We start from the raw sequence: 26212 nt of genomic DNA on the forward strand, positions 1-26212 counted from the left end.
AACCATGTGTGTAGGAGACAGAGTCGTGGACACTCCGTGATGATCAAGGAAGGGCGGCTAGCACGGAAGCATTATTGTCTATCTCATAGGCGTGTAAATGCTCACCGTGGATGTGGCATCCCTGGCGTGGCTGTCAGAGGCGTCAGGAAAGCAGTGACGGGTACCTCTGGCACACAAAACAGCACACTTTCAAAGCCCCTGGAGGTGGCAGGCACGGCGCAGCATGGGCCAGAGGACGAAGACAGGGCCCCCGCCCTCACAGAATGTGAGACTCCAGACCACCTACTGAGAACAACTCACAGAGCCAATTTCACAGCCTAACATTTCCATCTTCGTGTGACTCAGTTCAACGAACATTTGCTTCCCAGGTGCCTGTAACGAGCAGCATCCCACAGCAAGTGCCTCAGTGACAAAATGACAGAGGACACATCAAAGCCTCCTGCTGGGTCCCCGCCCACCCCCCATTCCCACCAGCTTGTTTGTGAAGGGAGACCGAAACAAAGAGGGTGGCCCACAAGGGTCTCAGAGATTCAGGGACACCATCAAGGCCTAAGGAGCGAGCTGCCTGATTCCCCCAGGCACACCTCTCCCAGGAACCCCTGGGTCTCCTGGGAATAGCAGGGCTAACAGTGACATTTATAAATGGAGTAGAGTAAATGTCTCTTCACAATTGTTTACACAGATGTTTGCTAAACCCAGCTACAGCTCCACAACATAAGGTAATGAGGATAAAAAACATGTTCTCCAACAATCTTCAGCATAAATGTTGACAAAGCCAGAAAACACATATTCCTATGGTAGTTCACTGTGCCTCGTAAAATCTCACAATACGACTTTGACCAAAGCTGCACCGTTCTTCATGCGTTCAGACAGGACACGTAAGATGACAGTGTCTGGGTCACAAAAGAAGAGCTAACATAGGAGAGACTGGCTCAGGTGCCAGCAAGACTAATCGAGCCCAGTAAATCTACTTTGCTTCAAATACTGACATTCAAGCCAAAAGACACTTCTCTTATTCAATTTTGATTTTACTGATTAACTATTAATACTCTAACAATTTTACCTTCTAAGGTTAGTACTATAAATATGTAATATTTAACTAAATGATTTTAAATAACCAAACCTAGGAAACCTAAATTGTTTCTGTGGGAAATACCTCCTGAATTCTAAAACACAAATCACAAATACTTACAAACTTCAGATAACCTAGTCATGATAGTTTCTTAAAATTTCATGTACAGGGGCGCCTGGGTGGCTCAGTGGGTTAAAGCCTCTGCCTTCGGCTCAGGTCATGATCCCAGGGTCCTGGGATCGAGCCTCGCATCGGGCTCTCTGCTCAGCAGGGAGCCTGCTTCTCCCTCTCTCTCCGCCTGCCTCTCTGCCTACTTGTAATCTGTGTCTGTCAAATAAATAAATAAAATCTTTAAAAAAAAAAATTTCATGAACAATTTGGCAGTTCTAGTCAAATCTCACAGTGAATTCCCAAGAGAAAACTTCGAGACACAAGTAGGTCACCAAGCCGTGGCAGGACCCTGGTCTATGATTGAACACTTATATAAATTGGGCTACACAGAAACTTTCACACAGGTGCTCTTTTAAATGTGACAAATGACCGCCAACGTAAGTGGCTCCCAGAACAGCTTGAGCTATGACAGTGGACAGACCATGTGTGTTTGGAAGACAGAGCTGAGAACAGAGCAGGACCACAAGGGGAGAGACCAGTGCCTGTGGTATAATGAGTCTCCGTGGCAGGAGAGCAGGTGACCTACAACTTTTAAAAATCTTTACTATGCTATTCATTTGGAAAAATCAAATTAAATCCCACACATTCACCTGTCTGTCTATTGTTCTCATTATACAAACTGCTGAGAGCAGGGCTCCACTGGACTCTCCTGAAAGCAGGGGAGGGGACAGTCCCCAACACGTGTGGTGTCTTCAGGTTAGCACGCTACAGTCAGCACCGAGACCATCAGTCGTGGAGAGGCACCCTCTCCTTCATGGCGACAAGCACACAACCCCGTGCCTGTCCCGTTAGTGGCCACGTGCTACACGTGTTCCATGAGAAACACACACCTACCCTAAGCGCCCCTCCTTCCCTTCACCTTGTTCACCTGATGCCCCCCGAGACAGGACCACCAGAGCAAGAGGACCCCCTGGGCGCGCAGGGATGTAACCAGGGCAGGTATCCAGGCCAGAACAGAGATGACGCAAGGGGAGCTTACGATGGCCACTGAACATACTTCATTATCAGGAAGCCCTCTAGAAGAAGTTCTTGAAAATCACCACAAAGTAAAAGAAAACCTCACAGAGAGCCTGACTCAGGCATTATTAGCTAAAAATTTCGTTTGAGAATTTGTCAGGACGCCGTCTCTCAGCTGAGGTTTCTAGAGTCAGATCTCCAAGAGTTTTGGAACTGCAACACAAGGGTCAACTATCTCCATTTCTTCTGCTTCTTCACATATGTCTATACATTCCCCTGAGCACAGATTACTAAACCTGCTTTTTTCCTTCACTTCTAGTCCTGAAAACAGAGCAGTCCAACAGGAAGACAGGGACCTACAGCTCACCCTGCTCTGTCCTGCTGCTAGGAAACAGCTTAGCACAAAACAGACACGGGAACATATGCATCAATGCTTATGGTTAAAAAAAAATAGTTTTCAATTTACAAATCAAACTTTTCTTTCAAAGTTACCATAACTTACTTTGATTTTACTCACGCCTTCATACACTGAAATCTTAAGCAAAGGCATGAGATTTTTAGGCATCAAGGGGCTCAAGTTTAACACCGTTTAAGACAAGCTGCTAGATACCTTCAGGAGGAGATCAAACACCTCCTTCCAGTGGGACTCAAGGGACAGTGGCCCAGACTTCCCTCTCAGACACTGGCAGCCAAGGACTAGGGACGAAGAGCAGACCAAGGGGAGAACATTTCCTTTTGTGTTTTCAGGAAAGAAACAATGTGAGCAGGAGGAAGGAAAGAAACAGGAGGACCTGGTGGGATTTCATGTAATCCAAACGACCATTAAGAATAACTTTTAAAAGGATCTACACAAATTGCTTGTCCTCCATGAATTCTCGGCACGGATTCAAGGAGCACTTTCAGTAAGCCTTTTAGGTAACCAAGAATACTCAGCTGCCACCTCAGGTTAAAACACAGGAGTTCTCTGATGCTAACTGCCTGGAGTGGGATACAGCATGGCTTTCCTTCTAGCCTCCAATGATTGTACAAATAAAACAAAGAAGTATGGGCAAACTAAGCAAACCAAGAAACTAAAAATCCCCACCAATTAAGCTGAAATGTGTGCTGTCACTGCTGCTTATAAACATGAGATTATAACACTGCAGACAACATCCGCTGTAATAAATAGGAGTGAACTCCCGGGCTGCTGGACACAGGGAACCACGTGTGGGGATGCCGCGCCACAGGACTCAATCGCACGCTTAGCTCACCTCATCTCTGGCAGGAAGGTCTTCTTGTAGGAGTTCTCGATGTCCTGCAGATAGGCGGAGGTAATCTTCATTTCATGTGGCTAAACAAAAGCAGAGAAAAACAAGCAGAATGTTTTAGACTTTTTCTTTTACTTGCACACCTGTAAAAGCTGAAAACAAGCAACAAACACGGTTTTCTTGGAACACCTCCTGGGCGTTGCAGAGATGACAGGAAAGGGGCCTCAGTATTGGTCAGGGCCAACCTCGTTGTGCCACAGCAGGGCACACATGTTTGCCCAGGGGATCCCATGGCCTAACCTTTCACACGTTAAGGTTAAGACACACGCTTAGAATGGGAGCAGGAAGAATCTGTTATAGTATACACATTCCACCTGGCATGGACTGTAATGCACACACACACACACACAGAGCACACACACAAGCACTCATGTGCGCAAATACCAGAGCCTGGCAGCTAAGACCATGACAACAAGGGGACTGGCCCATCTCTCCCCCAGCCCACACCCTCCTCTCCACCACAGACTCCCTCCTGCCTTCTCCCTTCACTACTCGCACACGGCAACCACCTCTCCCACTTCCTGTACCACTCACCTCCCTTATCGCCTGAACTGTGCTCCACCAAACTCAGAGACCAAAACCTCCACATCTGAGCAGCCAGTCTCAGTACCTAAAACCTCTTACAGTTCAGCAATGCTACAGGTAAGTCATGTTATCTTCCACTTCATGTTTCTTTGTGGCACTGACTGACCTCCACCTGGTACCTTCCTTTGCTTCTCTGTTTGCTGCTGACCCTGCCCACAACAACCCTACACTTGCATCACAGCACTGGAAAGAAGACCTGTTCTGTCCCAGGAAAAACTACTCCACGTGAGAGTGGTATCTGCAGACAAGAACTAGTCTGAGCGGCAGTGACACCTTCGTGTCCTGGGTCCTGCTTTGTGCCCCGAGCCAGCGAGCAGCACCAAACCGCAGCTTCCGGCCCCCTAATGCAGGCTCAGCCAGCGCTGCCTGAGCGGGGAACGCAGCCCCTATGCTCTAGTCTCCACAAGAGGAAAGGAGGGAGAGGGGCTCAACCTGAGTTAAACAGGAAGGGAAAACTGAAAGGATGCTAGAAATCACATTCACTTGGCCAACAGAATATTGGGTGCAGAAGCCCCACGAAAGAACAGAACACAGCAAGGGGCCTGCAACCAGCTACTAACCCATCCCCACAGGGTGGCTTAGGGGAAAAGGTGTGACGGCGGGATGGTGCTCCAGGCTGCAGAGCACTGCCGGAGAGCAGTGACTGACCACAGCCCCTTCCAGCCACCGCACAAGGGCCCACACTCAGGTGCCCCCACCATGTGGGCCGCCCATCTTTGTGAAGGCCGGTGGCACCTGACAGCAAACTGCTGTGACTGCCACCAGGAAGTGCTGATCTACGAGGACATATCAAGATAACAAGGACAAGTAGAAAGAGCGTGGTCTGCAACTGAAAAGCTGAGTTACATTTCCTTTCTTCTGAATCCGACTCTGGATCTCTGGAACCGGCACGTCGATGTAGATGACCACATGAGGGGGCAGGTACTCGCTGATAGTGACCTTCTTCACCTCGTTGTAGTGGTCCACACCTACACACACGAGAGAGGCACATCAGTCATGGACAGGCCGCCACAGGATCCCCCAACATGCACCCTTCCAAGTAAAAGGGCAAAGGTAGACTGCAGGGCCCAGAGCCACGTGTCAATCCATGACTCACAGAAGGTACAGGTGTCCGCACCAGCAGCACACACGCAACACGGGACCCCGTGGCAGGTGCCAGAGGCAGCCCCCGCCCTGCAGCGCTTCTCCTGCCCGCAGACAGCAAGCCCTGGGCCCAAGGACTGCACATTACCTCCACAGGGCGGGACGCTGGGACTTATGCACTGGCCTCCATGTCATCCAAAAGGCCAGATTCTAAGGGCATCTTAGCCACAAAGAAGGCCAGGAGAGGGCACACAAGTGTCCTCTTTGGTGGCCTGTGGCTGGGACGCATCCTACACACCCACTGTGCTTGGCAGTAACAGACACAGTCCTGTCTCCTCTAGCGAGGACAGACCATTGTTATTCACTTTCTTTTTCAAGTAACTGAAAAATAGGAAGCTACATTTACCTGGTTTCAGTAAATTTAACCAGCTACACAGAACTACGTACTGTAGCAGACTTAGTAATACAAAATAAAACAGAAAGCAAGTTAAGGCTGAGGGCTCACTCTCCCTGGGTCATCCTATGCAGAACAGCCACATACAACCTGTGGCCCTAAAGGACACGGGTGCTGTTTTGAGGACACTCTGCACCTGGATGTCCTCTGGCATACAAGGACGTTACTAGAAAGTCAGGCAGAGCACACTGTGGGGCGCTGGAATGAAACCACCACCTTCACTTACCACAGGAACAACATCAAGAAACTGCCATCTCTGCAGAGGTTCACGTGGTGGAAACTTCCAGAAGAGATCAACTTTGGGGCTCACACTAGAGCCACAGAAAGGCAACGACTTTGCTCTAAAGGAAATGTTCAGGTGACCACTGCAGTGAGTCTGGTTTTAGTGGCCATTCAGGGCATACCTTGGACCCAAGTCAGCAAAGGTCTGACCTGGAGGACTATCAGGGTACATAGATGACGCCATCGCAGCGAGTGACCGAGGTTTCCCTTGGGCACTGTTCTCCTGTCCGTGCAAGAAACCCCTGGTCTCATCTCAGCTTCCCACCTGGGCAACACAGAGCCAGGCCAGCCTCCCCTGCCCTCAGGAAAGGCATCTGTCCTTCCGCCTCCTGCTGCTCGGACTCCTATGAGCGGAGTTCCCCTTCGGAGACCACCTTCCACCTCACAGTGCCCTCTACTCTCAAGTCCTCTGTTTCCCCTAACCCAACCTGGAAACGCCACTCACTAGCCGCTGGCCTCCCAGAGGGCCCTTCTCAGCTCCTGTCCCACAAGACCCTGCACTCTCTGGGTGCTGACTGTCCTCCTGCCACCCTCGCTGAGCCCACTCAGCTTCAGGTCTGCAGCAGGATGACCCAGTAGGCAGAAACCCAGAAGCCCAAGGATCCCGGCCTCAGTGCTCGCTGCTCACTCTGGGCTTTCCCCACCTGCCTCTCCTGGGCCGCCCTCGCCATCAACACCGCAGGAACCTCCTCCACGCTTCACCCCGCTCACCGGCCGCCCTGCCGCCAAGCTCCCTCCTCAAGGCCGCTGTGGCTGACAGCACCCGGTCTCCCCCTGCCAGTTAGCGCTCTCCTGTGTGCTCCTGCAGCCCCAGGAGGAACCAGCATCGATGCAGCTTCCATGCCTGCCTCACCCTGGCCAGAACCGCAAGAGCCTTCCTTGTCTTCTATCGTCATATCCCTGGCACCTAGGACTGAGCCCGGCACGCAGCCAGCAGCTCTCACAGCAGAACATGGAAGCAGACAAGAGCGGAGCGCCTCAGCCCTGAATCGTCTCCTGGCTGGCTTGGCTCTCCCCACTCACTAACCAGCCCGTAGTGCTCGGCCCTCCGGGGAGACCCGGCCGCTGGCTCCGGCCAGCTGAGCACTCAGATGAACAAGCAGACTGAGCACAGGGCCCCACAGCCCTGCCCTGGCACATGCCTCCTTAGACACCCCTTAGACACGTGTCCCTAACTCCTCAGTCAGGCCACCTTTGACCAGACCTCATCCTCGTCCGTGTCCACCTGTCAGACCTCCAATGAGCCCCACAGGGTGCCGCTGTCCTGGGAGGAATCAGAATACCGCCGTATCAGACAGAAGAGAAAGAAGACGATGACGCCAGCTGCAGGTGCGGGCACAAAAAACACAGACATCCTGATGACACACAAAATCACACACTAGAAACTGGTTAATTCAGCGAAATTAAACTAGATCAGAGAAAGTAGCTTAGGTGTTTGGCGGAACCTGTCTGCTTTCCCAGAGATAGGAATTTAGGAGGAAGAGAGGGTGGAAAGAACGCTCTTTTTTCCTGTTAATGTAACAAGTAAAGGCACTTATTCATGTAGTCACCACATGTGCCAAGTGCACACCAACTATAAAAGGAGTCTGCCAGAGCCTCAGCCAGCGGCACAACACACCCAGGAAGGCCTGACCACAGCCCCGACTCACACTGCGTTCGGATGAAGCCTTGGTTGTACATCGCCTCCAAGAACACGAAGTCACTGAAGATGGAGCGCTCCAACACAACGCCTTGTCCTGTCAGAAACAGGGGAGCAAAATCAAAAGTCAGAGAGATACAAACCAAAGCACTGGAAACGAGTAACTCCATTTCAGAAAGGCAAAAGTTATTTACGGTACACTTTGCATATCAAATATTTCAAAAGCACAGACGTGTTCTTCTAAGTGGGAAATCGTTTTAGAAAATGAGAACACTTCTCGTTTTGGTGCTGTCACATTCTGTCTCATCCTGTCGGCTATAACCTATCGCGTTAGGAGGAAGGTATTTCTGTCTGAAACCATACCTTTTCCGTCTTGTCTACCCACCGCAATCCCGCCCTGGCCCGACCTCTCAGCCAGACCCCAGCAGTATCCAGACTCTCCCCCCATGCCCCGTGCCCCACTCATCAGCGAACCACCAGCTTCCTCCCAACCACATCTTGAACCCAACTGCTGAAGGCCTCCTGACTGTTGGCCAGGTCCCAGTCCCAGCCCCAGACCCCAGCTAGGCCCAGCCTCTGCCCTTGACCCCGGCTGCTCTCCCACCAACAGATGGGCACTCTCAGAGCTGAACCCCAATCCCGTTACACCTCTGCTCACAGCTCCTGATGGCTCCCTCTCCCCTCCAGAGGGAAAGCCATCTTTGCCCAGGTCACTTCTCTGACCCTGTCTCATCCACTCCTAGCCCACTCACATCACAGCAGCCTCCTGTAACCTCAGCGGCTCTGTGCACTATCCCCACCAGCTCCGGCTGGCGTCCCTGCACTCAGGCCTGCTGTGTCAGCATGGAGGCCTCCCCCACCTCCTCACCAGGAAGAATGGCCCCAGGCCCACAGCAAACCCCCTCGAGCCTCTCACTACTGGATAGGACACTGAACATGCCCATGTTTACGCTTTCTCTCCCTACCACAGTGTCAGTTCTAGGAAGTAGCAGCCTTTGCTTCCTCCTCCCAGGCTCCTAGAATGCACCTGGCCCACGGTAGGCACTTACACAATGTGCAACAGTTCATGGAACACAAAAAGAAGCAAGTTTTCACTTAAAGTGCTCTTTTTTCACCCTAAGAAATAGGGAGCCCTAAGATAGGGTTGAAGTATGCTTCCAAAAGAAGCTGGGGTAAGGCAAGTCTCAGGATTAATTCCAAGGACAAAGCAGCTCCTGCAAGCCAGGTCCTGGTACAGAACATCAAAAGGGAGACCGCATTTTTTTCTCAGGAGCGACACTAACCAAAATCAGGGCTTATGTTTGCCTGAGGAAAAGTATCACTAAGAAAATTCCGGAAAAGCAAGACAATAACCAGACTCCTGTGTAAACATTTAGGTGAAGAGTGAGTCCTGCAGCTTGGGGCATGCACCGTGCACGCAGAGCCCGCTGGAGTGTGAGCCAGTAGGTCCTAAACTCAGGTCTGTGAATCAGTCCCATCCATTACTGGGGGCCCTTGTTGCAAGACCTTCTTGTTCTCCCACCCATGAAGCACACCCCCCAGGTGGCAGCTGAGCTGCCTTTAAGTGAGCTCACTGCATTAACAGACAGCCGCCCCGGTGTGGCCACCGCCGCCACAGGAGGCAGACACAACACTTGGACAATCTGCACCTCCTCTCAGGCACGCATACACGCTGTCTGCTGCCGGCTGCATGTTCAGCACCTCCGAGGCCGGGGCTCTCTGGCACAGCACAGTAGTGTCTGTTGCCCCCAGCATGCTCTGGGGGAGGGGCCGAGTTTAACCCATACTGCTGGTCCCCAGGATGCTGCCACCCCCACACCACCCCGGACCAGACCCTGTTCGGTGCTAACTTTACGCACTGACTCCTACTGCCTGTCTCCCAGACTCTAGGCAGCACCTGCCCCAAATGGCCCTTGTCTGTTTCTTGCTGGGTTCCAGAAACACACCCCCTTAAAACACTCCATGGGCCCACAGGGCCCTGTGTGCTCTGCCTGCCCCACCTCTGCACTTTCTCCAGGGTAAGCACTACCCAGTGGGTGCATGGTGAACCCAGCCCACACCTGGCCCTCAGAAACAAGCCTGTTTTGTGTGTCCCATCTGTGTGTGACAATAGCGCCATCGCATGCCTGGGACTACACGTCATCACAGCCACTTAGAGGTGCTTCCTTCCCTGCGTCTGTGGATACCTCTCCGGGGAGCCTAGAGCAGCGGCACGGAAACTTCCTACAAAACCCACCAATCCTACCCCCGTCCCCAGGAATGAAGTAACAGAAAGCAAACTTTACTCTGAAGCAGGAATGACATGAATCGTGGGGGAATTTATAATCTTATTAAAAAGACAGAACTTGCCTCACCCAACACCCTCAAAGAAAAGCTCTACTTAGTGGCAATGGAACATGGCGGGACTCCAGAGGGGGCTAGGGCACACACATGGCCGCCGGCCTCGGGGAGCCCACCTGTGCTCAGCAGGTGCTCCAGAGCATCGGCGTACTGCAGCAGGCGGCTGGCGTACAGCCAGGACTGCAGGCGGTAGCTGTTGCCGTCGTTACTCTTCGGGTCGTCGTAGAACTTCTCTATGCTGCAGCTGCCACTGAGCTCTATGTCCAAGGCCCTCCCATCTCCTGTGGTGCTATCTGCGTAATGCACCCCTGCTTCTGGGAAGTGCTTTAAGCCTGAGAAGAAGAAACGAGACGTGAGTGCCTCACCTGCCCTCCATGGGCAGCTGGGTCTCACAGAAACCAAGCCCCAGACACATAGCAGAGGCTGGTCGCTTAGAACCTGGGCAAAGTTACCCTCATACCTGTGTTTGCACATGATGCTGAGGATGATGTGTCCAGAACAGCTGCAGGACGAGGTCCCCCGGAGACCCTCCCCACCCCCGTGGGAGATCCTCCTGAAAAGGAGGGTGGCCCAGCACTGTGGGAGCCCCACACCTATGAGTGAGCACCAGCCAGTCGTACTCGACAGGAACAGGGTTCAGAGCTGGCTCTGCACCAACCAGCCTCATGACAGCAGCTTCTTACCCCTCTGGGAGTGACAGCAGTAATCACTGCCCTACTCAGAGGACTGCTCCAAAGCTCAAGTAAGAGCAAATTATCAAGAAAGAGTTCCAAGTCAAATTGACAACCAGTATGGTTTTTTAATTTTTCATTAAACTTAATACATTAAAACAGCTTTTAATACACTTTAAAAATGTGAAACACCTGCCCAGGGCCCAATTCTGTCTAGTCAATGTTAAAGTAAAATCAAACTCAGACAAGCAGCCGTGCAGCTGGGAGGAAGGCACTCCAGAGACAGAAGTCCATACCTAATTTCTCTGCTATTTCTTTTGCGAGCTTGCCTTTTCCAGAACATATATTGCCGTCTACAGTTATCACTTTGCTGTGTTCTGTGAATCTTTTGGTTGTTCTTTCACCAAGAATGTAGGCCAAAGGGCCATACCGTAGTTTGCACTGTACACTTGTATGAATTCCTCCCTGAAAAACACAACAGCATCTGGTTACTGCGGGAAACAGCAGCTATTAGGTAAAAACGCCAAGAAGACCCTTGGTGATAAAAATGCCAACATCTACATTTTAATTATCTATTTACTTGTTTAATTACCGGTCTCCCTACTCCACCCCAGTGTAATTTCATAAGGATGGGGGGACTGTCTGTTTTGTTCACTGCTAAATCCTCAGGGCCTAGAACAGTACCTGGAACAGAATATGCATACCATGTTCGATAGAAGTTGGATGGATGGATGGATGCATGCATGGATGGATGGAAGGAAGAAAGGCAGCGAGGAAGGAAAGGGAAGATAGAGAGGAAGGGAATGGAGCCTTTTTCTAGGGCAGACTTCTGTCCTGAGCTCTGGACCAGGTTACCTGTCTTTAAACAGCTCCATCTAGTGGTCCTGAAAATACCTGAAAGTTAACAGGCTTAAAACTGAAATTTAACATACATACCCTAACCCCTCAATCTGCTCTCCCTCCCCAGCTCCCTATCTGCAATGTACCAAGCAAATCCAAGCACACATGGGAATCACCTTGGATATCCTCAACCTTCCTCCAACCCTATCATCACTCACAAAATCCTACTGATAATTCTGAAACCTCTCTGGAGTCAACTGTCTCCTCCTTATCCCCACCACAATGATTTTGCAGACATCTTCACGCCTCTCGTCTATGGTGCAATACCTGCCTCATGTCCTATCTCCAATAAATCCAGTCTATTCTCCACTCAAAGGCCAAATGGTCTATCCCCAGCAACACACACACAAAACACATACATCAAGGAAGAAACACAATCAAAAGGCAAGCAACACTATATATCTATCTATATATATATATGTATATATAATATAATATATAAAGGTTGTATGGACCAGCGAGGACTATTGAAATAAGGAAAAACAGGAATGTACAGCTTATTTTGAAAGTATTAAAAATAGCCAAAAACCATTTGACAAAATGCTCACTCACCTATTTAATCATTCAACAAGTACTTATTAAGAGCCTACACAATGCAAAGCATGTTTTCTAGACATCGTAGATATGGAAATGAGCCAAAGGATTCAACGGGACAACAAAACAAAAAAGTAGTAACAGTTGAGCTCTGAACAATGCAGGAGCTGGGGTGCTGACCTCCCCGCCCCCATGCACTTGAAAATTCATGTACAACTTTTGAGTCCCCCAAACCTTTACTAATACCCTACTGTTGACAGGAAGCCTTACTGATAACACAGTCAATTAACACATATTTTGTATGTTATATGTGTTATACACTGTTTTCTTAATGTAAGCTAGAGAAAACATTCAGAAAATCATAAAGAGAAAATACATTTACAATACTGTACCTATCCAAAAAAAAATCAGCAAAGAAGTGGACCCATGTGTTCAAATTTGTGTTGCTCAGGCATCCACCATACACAGCATATTAAATAATCACTGTGGAGGGCAGCACAGTGTATGGGACGGGCTGTAGGTTATACTGGGAGGCCAAGGAGCCTTTGAAGGAAGAGTGACATTTGAACCAAGATTGGAAAGTGCCAAGGGAACTGGTCAAGTGGACATCTGGAAGAAGGTCTTTCAGGCAGAGAAAACAGTAAGCACAAAAGTCCAAGGGCAAGAGCACTGCAATATCAGCAAGTCCAGTGAAACTTAAGCCAAGTGGACTAGGGAACAGCACATGAAGGGCATATGGGGGTGTTAATCTTATCATACCCTGCATCCTAGAAATTAACCACTCTCTCCTCCAGGCTACCTACAAGCCATGTGCAAACAGCTTCCCTGTGTGGCCACGGCTTGATCATAGCACAGATGAGGCACAAAGCAGGTGCACAGTAATGTGTGATCAAGCCATCAGCCATTTACTGACTGAAATCTTTAGAAAGTGCTTTTTTATAGAGTTATGGTACAATTCTCTACAATTTCCCATCCTTGGTCCCATTTACTGCTCTCTAGAATCACACAGAATAGTAGATCTTTCACGACACATCTCCAATTCCTTTTATTATTTAAGTAACAAGGCGTATTCCCTTTCCATCTTCCTCCTTTTTCTTTGCACTTACTGAAATTCATCTACATCCCCTGTAGAGGGTACCAGGAAGTGAACAAACTGTTACAAGGGGGTCTGTCCAGTACTCACATTGCAGCAGAGTAGCACCCCCTTAATTGTGGGTCCCTCACTTCCACTGACACAATTCCCACGACACTGAATATTAAAAAGGTGACCACTTGTCTATTTCTTCTCTTTGGTGGCCTGAGTCATCTCCTGAAAACACATATATAGCTTTTTAGCAAGACTATTACACTGTTCTATTCACAATCCTTCGATGAGAATCTTTAGCAGGGAGATCAAGCAAGTCCCTTTATGATCAATCTGACACGGATGCAGTGGGAGGCATTAGCAAGGAAAGAAGCGATTCTACAACCGCGGTTATAAAAAAAAGTTTCCTAAGGTTTCCGGCCTCAGTTCTTTTGCTTCTTGTGTTCCCTCTGCGTTGATGTCACCCTGCCGGTGGTCTACCCCGGAAGTCCCCTAAGTCTTTCTGATCTAACCGAAACGCCTTCTCTTCGGGTTTTGCTCCACGTCACATTCCCGCGGGGCCTAGCAAGGGCTGAACCCTAAGTGGGCTTGACAGCGCCACTAGGATCGTCCGTGGATAAACACCACCCAGGCTCCCCCGGCTCACCCACACCTGCTCGTGCGTCCGGCGCGTAACTGCACCGAGGCACCTGCAAGCTGACCTCCCACACCAAGGCAGCCGGGCGGCCGATTCACCACCGTCCCCAGCGTCCTGCCTGGAGAAGCTCCCGGCCCCTATGAGCTCTGCCGCGACTCAGGACCAAAAACGCTGGGGGCAAGGAGAGCTCCCCGGAGTGACCCCGGGAGCCGCTGCCCAGAGGCCGGGGTAGAGGAAGGGTCGGCGCCGGGAGGGCAGACCAGCCCCACCCGCCGCCCTCCCGCCTCCTCCCCGCTCGCCGCCTCACCACGCGGTGGGCGGCCGCCGCCAGGCCCCGAGCCGACGCAGACGCGGGGACCACTCTCAGCAACCTCAAGGCCATCGCTCCTCTGTCGGGACCGGCTCAAGGACCTGAGGGGGACGCGGTCGCGACTGGGTCCTCTTCCGCGCCCGGCGCGCCGCTGTGACGTCACGACCGGGGTGCCCGAGCGGCGCCTGTCGGGAGCTTCCGGGCAGTGCGCGCAGGCGCTGAGAGCCTCTGGTCTGGGTTCAGGGCCGCTGGTTTCTTGGTCTGTCTCTCGCTCGGCCCGGGCCTCTTAGGGTCCGTCGCGGAGCCGACACCGCCCGCGGGCGGGCAGCTACTGCACCGGGGACGCCCCCCGCCCTCCCACATGCCCCTGGTGGGCAGGTGCTGACCTGAAGATCAGCGAGACGTCTCCGTAGCCCGATGCCAGTCCGAGCCCGGAGGGCAGCTCCGGACTGGGCGGGGCAGGGAAAGGAGCCGCCGCGACGGTGGACACGGCCTCTCCGCCCCAGGGCGCTAGGCAGGGGTCCCCGCCCTCCCGGCCGCGTGACGACGGACCCCAAGCCTAGTAGGGCGTTAACACCTCGGAGGCGTCCGGACGCACACGCGCCGTGAGTTCTCCGTCACCGCAGTCCTCCATGACTTTAAAGCGGGATTTTTTTTTTTTCCTACTAGTCTGCCGTTGGGAAGGGTTTTAGCATCTCACCGAGTCGGGCTCACGGTTCTTAACTCCCGAGGTTTTCTGTCGTTTAACTTCGTTTGGTTCTCAGCTTTTCGGAATGACCGTGGAATTGTACGGTAGGGTGGGAATGCGGTTCTGGAAAGTAGGTCTTTGAGCGGATATTTCTCTCATTAGAAAATTCCTGCCGGTCCGAAATGCAGAGTCCTAGTCCGCGGAGCCAGAGCGACGTAGAAGATCTGGGATGGGTCCTGAACTGCGATGGAAATGGTCCTCACTGAAAGAAACACTGTTCTAAACCCTTCGTTCCTGGAGAGCAGGGGCCCCGTTCACGTCCTGCCCCACCGTGTCCCCAAGCAAAGCAAGCAGGTGTGAACAGGGAGCCCTAAGTCCTCTAGCCCCCGTGGGGTCACCACCCACCCAAGGCCTCCCTCCACATCCCATGTCTCTGGGGTCAGAATTCAGGGAAGGGCTCCCTGTCCTCTTACCTTGCTTTGTTATCTGTCCCATTCACATACTGCCTCTGGTGCTCCTGTTTTCTTTCCCAGCTGTACCCCGGATGAAGACCCATCCTTTATGTTCTTACCCAAGGCTAAGTCCTTGTGTGAGCAACAGGTCCTGAAGGCAGAGTGAGACAGGGATAGAGGCCACAGTCACAATCCCTGCCAGGTGAGGCATGGTCAGGCCTCTCAGGCCCTCTCCACCATCTGTTTTGGGAGCTGCCTCCCTGTTCTAGACCTGGGCTCCTCTCCTCCCTGGTACCTCCTCCAGGGATGGATCCTGAGACAGAACAACAGGGGACAGAGTCCATGGGGCCCAGCTCTGAACACTAACATTCATGATGAATATTGAAGTAAGGGATGTTCTGTATAATGCTTCCCAACAACTTTTTGTAAATCAACATTTATTTAAGGACATGAATCTTATAACTAGAGTAAGTTAAGCTCTTGGTACACAGAAATAGATAATATGTTTCAACTGTTCCTCCTTGTGAGACCATTCATAAACACTCTGTTAGGGGACCTCCATAGCCAGCTCCAACCAATACTGTCCTTCCTGTCCAGAAACACTGGAGAAGGAAGTTGTGAGCTTGGAAAATTCACGTCCAAATGAACTTCATTTATAAATATCCTGCAGGTTACACTTCTGTCCAGCTGCAGTTTGAATGATTGTATAATCACTATAATGGTGAAACCAAATGAGAGAAAATTCAGTATCAGTTCATAAGAAAAAGTTGATGTTTCTGGATTGATACGAGATACTTGCTCAATCCTGAGATCACATGACTTGTGAGACTTTACTAATAAAATTCATGTTTATGTTGTGTACACCTGTAGAGCACTAGCCCCCAAATCCTAACCTGTCAAGTCTCCATCTGAGATACCGTGTAACACCTGGCAGTCAGCACCGACCCACATGTAAGGCATGTGATGGAAACCTCACTGGACCCAGGCAGTTCTGTGCAAGTATCGGCTGCAGGTACAGCCTGATCTAGGTCTTGAGCCGTATTCTCCCCATGTCATCTCTGACTTCTGCTTCCCTGAGAACTTGGGTCCCCCACAAAACCCCGTGCATGGATGTTTGTGGCAGCTGTATTATAATAGGGAGACACTGGAGTCAGGCGGGATGTCCTTCAGAGGGGAGGTGGCGAGCAGACTGACAGGTGCACACCATGGAGCGTGGGCAACACTGAAGGGGGAAAGAAGAACAAACAGGACCCGCACTACATGGAGAATGACTTCTGAGATGGTGTGACTCCATTTACACAACATCTTGAAATGCCATTTTGGAGACAGAGGACATGTTAATTGATGCAGGGGTTAGCAATGGGGGTAGGTTTGCAGTCAGTGGGAGGAAGGTGGTGTGTATAAAAGACCAGCTCAAGGAATCCACGTAGTGGTGGGTGGGGCGGTGTCTTCAGTGTGGTGGTGGACCCAAAACCTGCACAGATGAAAGTGTTCTCTAAAACAGCACACACACTGAGGCCGACACAAGTACGGGAAATGCGAGAAGCCTGAACAAAGTGTGTGGACAGAATCAGCATCCACATCCTTGCGTAACCTTAATTACGTAAGTGTGATCATTGGGAGAAATGGGGCAAACTTCACAAAGGATCTCTCTTATTTCTTACAACTGCGTGTGAATATGCAATTATCTCAGGAAAGTCTTTGATTAAAGACGGTGGTATTTACATGGGGCTTCTCTTTTCTGTCCCATCATCATCTGTGTGTCTCTCAACAATACCCCAGATTGATGACTCGCTATAGAGTAGTCTCAGCGTCAATAGGCTAATTCCCCCAACTTTATTCTCCTTCAAAGTTGGTTTAGCTGTTCTACTTCTTTTGCCTCTTCGTGTAAATTTTAGGATCATCTTCTCTGCATGTACGGAAACTCTTGCTGTGATTTTGGCAGTAATTGTGTTAAACCTGCGTATCAGTTTGGGGAGCATGAGCCCCTTTACTGTGCTGACTCCTCCCACCCATGCGCAGCAGACAGTCCCCCCCCTTTTCTTTGCTCCCTAACTCCTGCCACCAGCACCACACACTTTCCAGCATGGAGGTTCTCAGTTTTGTTAGATCTACACCTAAGTACTTAAAAACCGTTTAGTCCTTTCAAATGGTCATGTCATCTGTAGAAAAGAGCAGCTTTATTTCCTTCTTTCCAGCCCAGATGCCCTTCACTTCTTTTCCCGTCTAGAACTTCCGGTTCCATGATGGACGGTGGTGGCAAGAGCTGACCTCCTTGCCTTCTTAGGGACAAACACTCAGGTGTCAGCGAAATGTGATTCTAACTCCAGGAAATTTGTAAATGTGCTTTAGGAAGTTGGAGAAGCTCCTTAGTTCTTTGCTTCCTGAGAATTGTTAGCATGAATGACATTAGACTCTGTTAAGCAGTTTCCCCATATCTGTTGATAGAAGCATGTGACTTTCCTGTTAATATGGTGGATCTCAGTGACTGGTTTTAACACTGAACCAGCCTTGTATCCCTGGACTAACCCCCCCAGGGTCATACTGTGTCATGATTTTTGTATATTGCTGAGTCCTATTTGTAAATATTAAAGAATTTTTCATGTATATTCATGAGAGAGATGGGCTGTAGTTTTCACTTTGGACCATCTTTAAGGTCACGCTATCAGAATAATACTGAATTCATAACATTACCTGGGAAGTGTTCCTCTTTAACTTTCTCCAACCACTTCCTGTCAGTGGACTCCTGACTGACCCCTTTGCCAGTGATGCTGGGCTCAGCCTGTGGCACTGGGGGGACTGTCCATCCACACAGAGGAAGAAAGAGTCCCTGGGCTGGGACTCCTGCACCCAGCACAGCTGTCCTTTTCCCCTTGTAAAGGAGGAAACAAAGACATTCTGAGGAGAAGGAACACTGAGGGACGTTTCCAGCAGAAACCACCCCTTATGTATGGTTACAGGAGTTTCCAAAGCAGAGAAGATGTAGCGAGAGGACCCTGGGGAATTCTGAACAAAGGGAGAACTGTGGCGGGGGCATGAACAGAATAGATCTTCCTTCGTGAGCTGCTCAGATCACATCGGATGGCCGAAGTATGTCTAATGTATGTGGAGGAGGTGGAGCAATCACATTGAGAAAGTAGGGAGGGTCCAAGGATGTCAACGAAGGTTGACTATTAGCCCGAAGTGGTAAAGCAGCGAAGACAGATTGTGACTGAGCAACCGTGAAGGAGACCACGCCATACAAAATGGCACTGCCCAAACACCACCTCCTATGCAAGTTGAATTAGTATTATGACTCTATAACTAAATCAAGATGGATCTCTAAAAAATGTAAAGGTTTCCAACCAGAAGGTAAGAGGAAAGAAGCAGAGGAAAGAAATACAAAGGAAAACAGATGTAAGCCCTAACAATTATTTGATAACCTGAATTACCCAAATTGAATTTGTTATTTTAAAATCTGCCCGCCCCCCTCAAAAAAGAAATTTCCAGCCCAGATGATTTCACTGGGGAATTTTGCCAAACACTTAAAGATTTAACTCTATACAGTCTCCTCTGAAAAATAGAAGAAGAGGGAATGTCCCCAAGCCCATTTTATGGTTCCCAGACAGACAAAGATAGCACCAAAAAAAAAAAAAAAAAAAAAAAAAAAAAAAGGAAGGAACATTATAGACCAATTTATCTCATGAACTTAGGCACAAAAATTCTCCACGAAACATTAACAGATTGAAACCAGCAATGAATAGAAAATGAAGACCACACTACTGCCAAATGGAATTTGTTTAAAGGTTGCAAGTCTGACTTGATATTCAAAAGTCAGTCACTGTAATCCACCTTAACAGGTAAAGAAGAAGAATCAGTGGTCAGAACACCTGCAGTAGAAAAAACATTTGACAAACCACAATGCTCATTCACTTAAAAACAAAACAAAAACCCTGACAAACAGGGAATAGAAGGGTAGCTGCTTCAACTTGGTAAAGGACGTCTGCAAAGAGCCCACGGCTGATGTCACACTGCACAGTGAAAGTGTGATGCTTCCCTTCTAACCCTTATACGAGAGGAGACAGCAAAGATAACCACTGTCCCTGCTCTCGTTCAACAGAGCCTTGGAATCCTGAACAGTACAGTAAGGCAGGAATAAAAAGCATATGAAAGGAAGAAATTAGACTGCCTTTATTCATAGAATACACAACTGACTATGTAGAAAATCCAAAGCAATATACCCAGAAAAGCCCCTAGAACTAATAAATGAGGTCTGTGGGCTTGCAGGTTACAAGGTCAACACACAAAAATCTGCATTTCTGTATAGTGCCAACAAGAAGAGGAGGCTGAAATTTAAAAATGAAATACTACTTATGATTGCTCCAGAAAAAAAAATGTAATAGTTAGGTATAATCCAGCAAAGCATGTATGGGGTCTGTATGCTGGAGACCACAGACCACTGGGGAAAGAAGTCAGAGGAAATCATTAATCAGTGGAGAGACTTGCTGTGTCCCTGGGTTGGAGGACTTGGCAGAACAATAATGCCAGTTCTCAAAATGATCTGTAGGTTTAATGCAGTTCCTGTCAAAACTCCATCAAGATTCTTTATACACATGAACAGGCTTATTATAAAATTTATAAGGAAACATACAGGCCCTAGAATGGCCACAATTATTTTGAAAAAGAAAAAGAAAGTAGGGGAACCACTCATCCTTGCAATGTTAAGAATTTATCAGGTAGCTACCTTTCTCAAGCCTGCACAGTCCTGGTGGGATGGACAGACACACAGATCCATGGAACAGAATAGAGGACCAGAAACAAACTAACACAAACATCCTCCACTGATGTTTTACAGGTACAAATGTGATTCAGTAAAGGAAGGACAACTTCTTGCACACTCGTATCGCAGAAACTGGACACCAAGGGCACACACACACACATTAACCTTGATGTGACCTTCACACCACATGCAAAAACTAACTCAAAATAGATCATGGACCTAAATGTAAAACTCTACAGCTTTCAGAAAACAGCTTCCAGCACCTGGGATGAAGGAAAGAATTCTTGGACTTGACATCAAGAGCATGATACACAGAAGGGGGAACTCAGCAAAATTTAAATGTTCGTTCCATCAGGGAGGGATCTTACGCAAATGGAAAGGCAGACATCAGATGGGGAGAAAAGGTGTGCAATTTGACAAAGGGCTCGCATCTAGAATATGGAAAGAACTCTCAAAACTAAACATTCATTAAAAATCCACTTAGAAAACTTAAAAATCCACTTAGAAAACAGGAGGCACAGCTGAATGGCTCAGGCAGCTCTGTGCCCAACTCTTGATTTTGGCTCAGGTCGTGATTTCAGGGTCCTGTGATCAAGCCCTACATCAGCTTCCCACTGGCTTGGAGTCTGCTTGAGATTCTCTCTCTCCCTCTGCCCCTCCCCTCCCTCTTGCACTCGCTCTCTCTTTCTTTCTGTCTCTCAAATAAATAAATCTTAAAGAAATCAGGATAGAGATGTGAATGGACTTCGCTGGCAGGGACGGGCAGGTGGCCAGTGAGCACAGGAAGGAGGCTCAACATCATTGTTAGAGGGATGCAGATTAAACTACAACGAGGTGCCACTGCACACTTTCCAGAAAGGCTGAGGGAGATGTGGGGATGACACCGATGGGGCAAGGTGCAGGAACCACTCACTCACTCGCTGCTGGCGGGAGCAGAGAACAGCACAGCCTCTCTGCCCAAGGCCTGGTGGTTCCCTTTAGCATTGCAAGTGAGCTGTAACACAACAGTGATGCCGGTGAGCACCTGGTCTCCTGGGCGCTTACCCAGAGACCCGAAAACTTGGCTTCACGGAGAAACCTGGACTGAGTGTTGCCTGCACGGTCATGCCTCACAGCTGGCAGCTGGGAGCACTCCCACCCCGCCTGTCCTTCAGCAGGTGAACGGCTCAGCCCTGGGGCAGAACTTGTGGTGGCAACAAAAAAACAGATTGTTGACACACCACAGCCTGGATGGACTTGAGAGGATGCCTTTGAATGGAAAGAACCAATATCAAAAGATTGAGGTCAAGTGTGAATCCTGAGGGGATGGAACATTCCACATGCCCTGAAGGTGCTAATTCCCAAAGCTACGCAAGTGGTAAACTACAGAGTCACACGTGTGTCCACACACGTGCACATACACAGGTGACTGCATGTATAATGGGTGGGATGGGAATCTGTTGTGTGGATTGCCTTGAAGTCAGTTGTCTGGTTCTGATGCCAAGCTCATCATGTAGGATGGTGTCATGGGGAAGGCTGGGCAAAGCACACAGAGAGCCTCCCTCCATATTTTTCTACAATGTCCTGTAAATCTAATTATTCCAAAAAAGAAAGTTTAAAGCTTTTGTTCTATAGACCAGCAACAAAGGAACAGAGGTAATTTTTTTTTAATTTAAGAAATAAAAATTTAAACAGAAAAGTTACCATTTGTGTTAGTTTAAAAAAAAAAAACCAAACTCAAGTGTATGCCGAAAAATGTGAAAGATCAATAAGCTGGAAATCATGAAACAGAATTGAGAAGTTGAGGGAGCTGTGAATGAATGTAGCCATGTGTCTTGCTCTTAGATTAAGAGTCTCAAAATTATAAAGGTGACAGTTCTTTCCAGAATGATCTATAGGTTCGTTACAATCCCAATTTTAAGAAACCCAGCAATTTTTTCTTGTGGTGAAATTAACAAGCTGATTCTCACATTTATATCCCCCAACACCCATTTGGGAAGGGCTAAGAATAACCAAGGCAATCTTGAAAAACAAGAACAAGGATGGAGGATTTAATACCAGATGTCAGTATATAAAAAAGGCCATAGTAACTACAACAGCACAGCACTGGGGTGGGAGCTGACACACAGACAAATGGAATGGAATGAAGAGTCTGAAAAGAGGAGGATGGGTGGATAGATAGAAATTTGTTTTACAGAAAGGGCGACGTTGCAGCGGGGAAGACATGGTCATATCAATATACGATGGGTGCAGGTCAATTTGATATCCACATAGAAAAGGATAAACTTTAACCCGTACCACATACCCTAAAAAAAAAAAAAGTCAGTTTCAGATGGGTTGTAAATCTAAACATGAAAGATAAAACAATAAAGCTTCTAGAATTAAATAGAATGTCTTTATGGTTTGGAATAGACAAGCCCTTCTTTTTTCTTTAAGATTTTATTTATTTGACAGAGAGATCCCAAGTAGGCAGAAAGAGAGGGGGATGCAGGCTCCCAGCTGAGCAGAGAGCCTGATGTGGGGCTCAATCCCAGGACCCTGAGATCATGACCCAAGCTGAAGGCAGAGGCTTAATCCCTGAACCACCCAGTATCCCCTAGATGAGCCCTTCTTAAATGGAAAATAAACCAAATATAACGGGAGAAAGTGGACAGACTAGATGTCAGCATCAAGCAGTGCTCCTCATTGGAAGACACCCTTACGGGAGAGAAAAGGCAAGCCCAGGAACTAGGATATTTTTGCAGTAAATGCAACACAGAGGCATGCAAAAATGCCCACCTGGGGGCGCCTGGGTGGCTCAGTGGGTTAAAGCCTCTGCCTTCCGCTCAGGTCATGTTCTCAGGGTCCTGGGATCGAGCGGCGCATCAGGCTCTCTGCTCAGCTGGGAGCCTGCTTCCCCCTCTCCCTCTGCCTGCCTCTCTGCCTACTTGTGATCTCTGCCTGTCAAATAAATAAATAAAACCTTTTTAAAAAATGCCCATTAAAAAATGTTAAAAAGAAACAGTGACTAGATCTGAGACCAGGGGACGTGGTGATGATGGGCGCTTGAGAAGGCAAACACCCAGGACAGCAGACCCTAACGTCACTGGGGCACTCAGCATTTGTCCCTGGGGGGACTACAAGAACACCAAATGTCGGGGCGGCTCTGGGCTGCTGGGACCCTCGCACACTGCTTGTGCGGGGAAAAAAACGGTGTACCTGCCCTGGAAAACAGTTTGGCATTTCCTGCTAAAACTGCCCAAACACATACCTCCTTCAGCAGCAATTACCAGTGTCACTTCCGTGAACCTCAGTCCACCCAGGCACACAGCTAGCAGTAGTGAATATGCGTTAGTGAAAACAAATGAGTCTGAGTGTTTACCACGACACTAACCGTAGTGATGATAGGCTCCATCTCTAACACGGTCTGCACAGTCAACGCATAGGACACTGTGATACATCGACACAGTGCAATATTATGCACCATATGCGTGAATCGTTGCTACATGCAGAACCATGAAGGAGTCACTCAAGCATCACACCGGATGAAAGAAACATAAAAGCATATTCACAACTGCATCCATAAAAACCTCAAAATATACCCAAAGTGACCACTGCCCTTTGGGAAAACAAATGCAAATAAAGGCTTATGATTTCTGCATGGTTTTATAGTTTGCCAAGTTTCATTTGTAGAATTACTTTAAAAAAGCGGAAAGTGCAATAAAAGATAGCATTTTATTATCCTACCAGTCAGATTTCCAGAAGTTTTGTTTGTCCTATTATGAAGACTGACCTAGCCCAAGAGCCTTTTTCAAGGCGGCCTTAAATTCTTTGTTCCGAAGACAGTAGATCAGTGGGTTGATGATTGGGGTGAGGACAGTGTAGACAGCAGAAATGAGCTTGTTGGAGCTCCGGGAATCGATGGCCTGGGGCCGGACATACATGAAGATCATGGCCGTGTAGAAGATGGTGACCACGGTGAGGTGGGAGGCACAAGTGGAGAAGGCCTTCCAGCGGCCAGTGGCAGAAGGGATGCGCAGGACAGCCACGGAGATGTGCCCATAGGAGAGCACAGTGGCCACGAGGGGAAACACCAGGATGATGAAGGCCAAGATGAAGTCCACCAGCTCTGCCGTCGAGAAGTCTGTGCAGGCCAGTTTGAGGATGGGGGAAATGTCACAGAAGAAGTGGTTCAGGACGTTGGAGCCACAGAATGTGGCACTGGAGATGAAGTACACCTTGATGGCGGAGATGGAGAAGCCACTCACAAAGGAGAAGACCACCAGCTGCACGCAGAGCTCCCAGGTCATGATGACCTGGTAGCGCAGGGGGTGGCAGATGGCCACGTAGCGATCGTAGGCCATGGAGGCCAGGAGCACACACTCAGTGCATACCAAGGAGCTGAAGAAGTACAGCTGGGTCATGCAGCCAATAAAGGAGATGTGTTTCTGCTGTAGGAGGAAACCACCCAGCATCTTGGGGATGATGTCAGAGACGTACCAGATCTCCAGGAAAGACATGGAGCCCAGAAAGTAGTACATGGGCCTGTGGAGGGAGGAGCTGGTCTGGACAGTGAGGATGATGGCCAAGTTCTCCACCAGCACGAAGAGGTAGGTGAGCAGGAAGAGGAGGAAGAGCACGTACTGCAGCCAAGGGGCCGTGGGGAAGCCCAGTAGGATGAACACGCTGACCTTGGTGACATTCTCTCCCCTCATCCTTGTGTGCTGGGAGCCTGCAAAACACCGTCATTCCAGAGTTAGGGGCTGTGGGGCCTTGGGGGAGAAGACCGAGCTCACCTTGGCCCCACGGACAGTGTCACCTCTGTGGTTATGTCTTCCAGTAGGAAAACCCGAAGCTGTAACCCAGCCAGAGCCAGGGAGAGGGAAGTGCCCAGGGGCAGCTGCGCACAGCTAAGACAAGGACCTGCCTGCCTGGCTCTTTGGGAGGGAGAGCCGGGAGTAAGGGTGGGTTCATTTATTCTCTCTGGTGTGGGGTCTTGTCTTATAGGCAAACGCATGCCTTCCCTGGCCATTGCCGGCATCCACTCCCACCAGCACCTCCATCATGACAGATCATGATGGAGCCTTATTTTATTTTGTTTTCTTCCTACGTCTCAGAGACAGCCAAGGCTACTGTTCGATCTCTGGACCTCGCTCCACGGCTTGGAACAATCTCCATGGAGGGAACCAAGTGTGGTCACGCCCACTTCTCCCCCAGAGGAGTGAGCTGCTGCAAGTGAGGGAGGGGCCCCGGGGTCTCTGGATGTGCCCTGACCTCCCTCACCCCATGCCACACACTCATGTGCACACTCACGCAACACTACACGAAACACTAGCCACATGGGTGCACACACACCTCTATTCACACCCATGCGTGCACACAGGCCATATTTACACATGTGTGTGCACACACTACTAAACACATGTGCACACACAATGCACAACTATGCACAAACACCAGTATACACAAACCACTATACACAGCGTGTGCACACACACCACAATGCACTCATGGACATCGCTCGTGCTCCTGCTGTGGCCAGCCTGTGGGAGGACACCCACTGGGAGCACGGGGATCGCATTCAGGCAGCAGACAGAGGGCCAGGAGCCCCAGGGCAGGTGCAGGACCAGGATTCAGAGCCCTGAGCCCTGGGTGAGTCTCACATAGGGACCCTCTGGGTGGACACCTGCAGAGCAGGGCCCCTGGCGATTCCCCGAGCTGTGACAGACCTGGAAGTTTCCTCCAAGTCAGTGCAATGGACACTGAGCAGGACAGAAGGAATTCAGCGAGAAGCTGGGGCCACCAGCCAACCAGGGCAGAGTCCAAATGTGGATAGGAGAGGGGAGGTGTAAGGAGAAAGCTCAAGGGAAGGAGACCAGACCCACAGGAGGGGCTGTGGTCCTGGGCCCCTGTTAACTTGGGGGACAGTCTCTGATGGGTCATCTAGGTTACCTGGCGGGTGCAGGGCGTGTCCTGGGCCGTCTGCTCAGAGCTGGGGGCGGGGGCACCTGTGCTAAGGTGGTGGGATGGAAGGAGGACATCGGGCCAGACCCACCAGGAGACCACAGGAGGGCTAAGCAGCCCACAGCCTACAGAACAGCCAGCGCAATGAAGGCCCGAGGAGGCCACAGGACGGGAGAAGGTGGGAGAGCCCTGTGGGGACATTCTGGTTTGCACAGGATGACAGCGTTGACAGGGAACCTGCATGCCCAGCAGAGGCCAGCGGTATGAGCCTGCTGAGAAGCTGCAGAGTCTCTGGGGGACACAGTAACGCCAACACCCCCAAACCCATGGGTATCACCTGGCCTCTGTCTCCAGCCACCCTGTCT

The 26212-nt window shown here is 49.6% G+C and overlaps 2 protein-coding genes across 3 annotated transcripts in view; both read right to left on the bottom strand.

The window, feature by feature from the left end:
* NDUFA10 (NADH:ubiquinone oxidoreductase subunit A10) overlaps positions 1-14182 on the bottom strand; it is a 51150-nt gene extending 36968 nt beyond the window's left edge. For both annotated transcript variants that reach the window (XM_047721564.1, XM_047721563.1), the window contains exons 1-6: positions 14024-14182; positions 10858-11026; positions 10007-10222; positions 7561-7647; positions 4939-5060; positions 3451-3530 (exon numbers count right to left, since the gene is read on the bottom strand). In XM_047721564.1, the coding sequence (XP_047577520.1) occupies positions 3451-3530; positions 4939-5060; positions 7561-7647; positions 10007-10222; positions 10858-11026; positions 14024-14098 (749 nt within the window). In that variant the 5' untranslated portion in view covers positions 14099-14182. The remainder of the gene's footprint in view (positions 1-3450; positions 3531-4938; positions 5061-7560; positions 7648-10006; positions 10223-10857; positions 11027-14023) is intronic.
* Positions 14183-23662: 9480 nt separating this feature from the next.
* LOC125095868 (olfactory receptor 6B2) lies at positions 23663-24598 on the bottom strand. The gene has a single exon (XM_047722412.1). It carries the CDS (start codon positions 24596-24598, stop codon positions 23663-23665), a length of 936 nt encoding a protein of 311 aa, XP_047578368.1.
* Between the last annotated feature and the right edge of the window lie 1614 nt (positions 24599-26212).

This window comes from Lutra lutra, chromosome 3, assembly GCF_902655055.1.
Source record: "Lutra lutra chromosome 3, mLutLut1.2, whole genome shotgun sequence".
Lineage (NCBI taxonomy): Eukaryota > Metazoa > Chordata > Mammalia > Carnivora > Mustelidae > Lutra > Lutra lutra.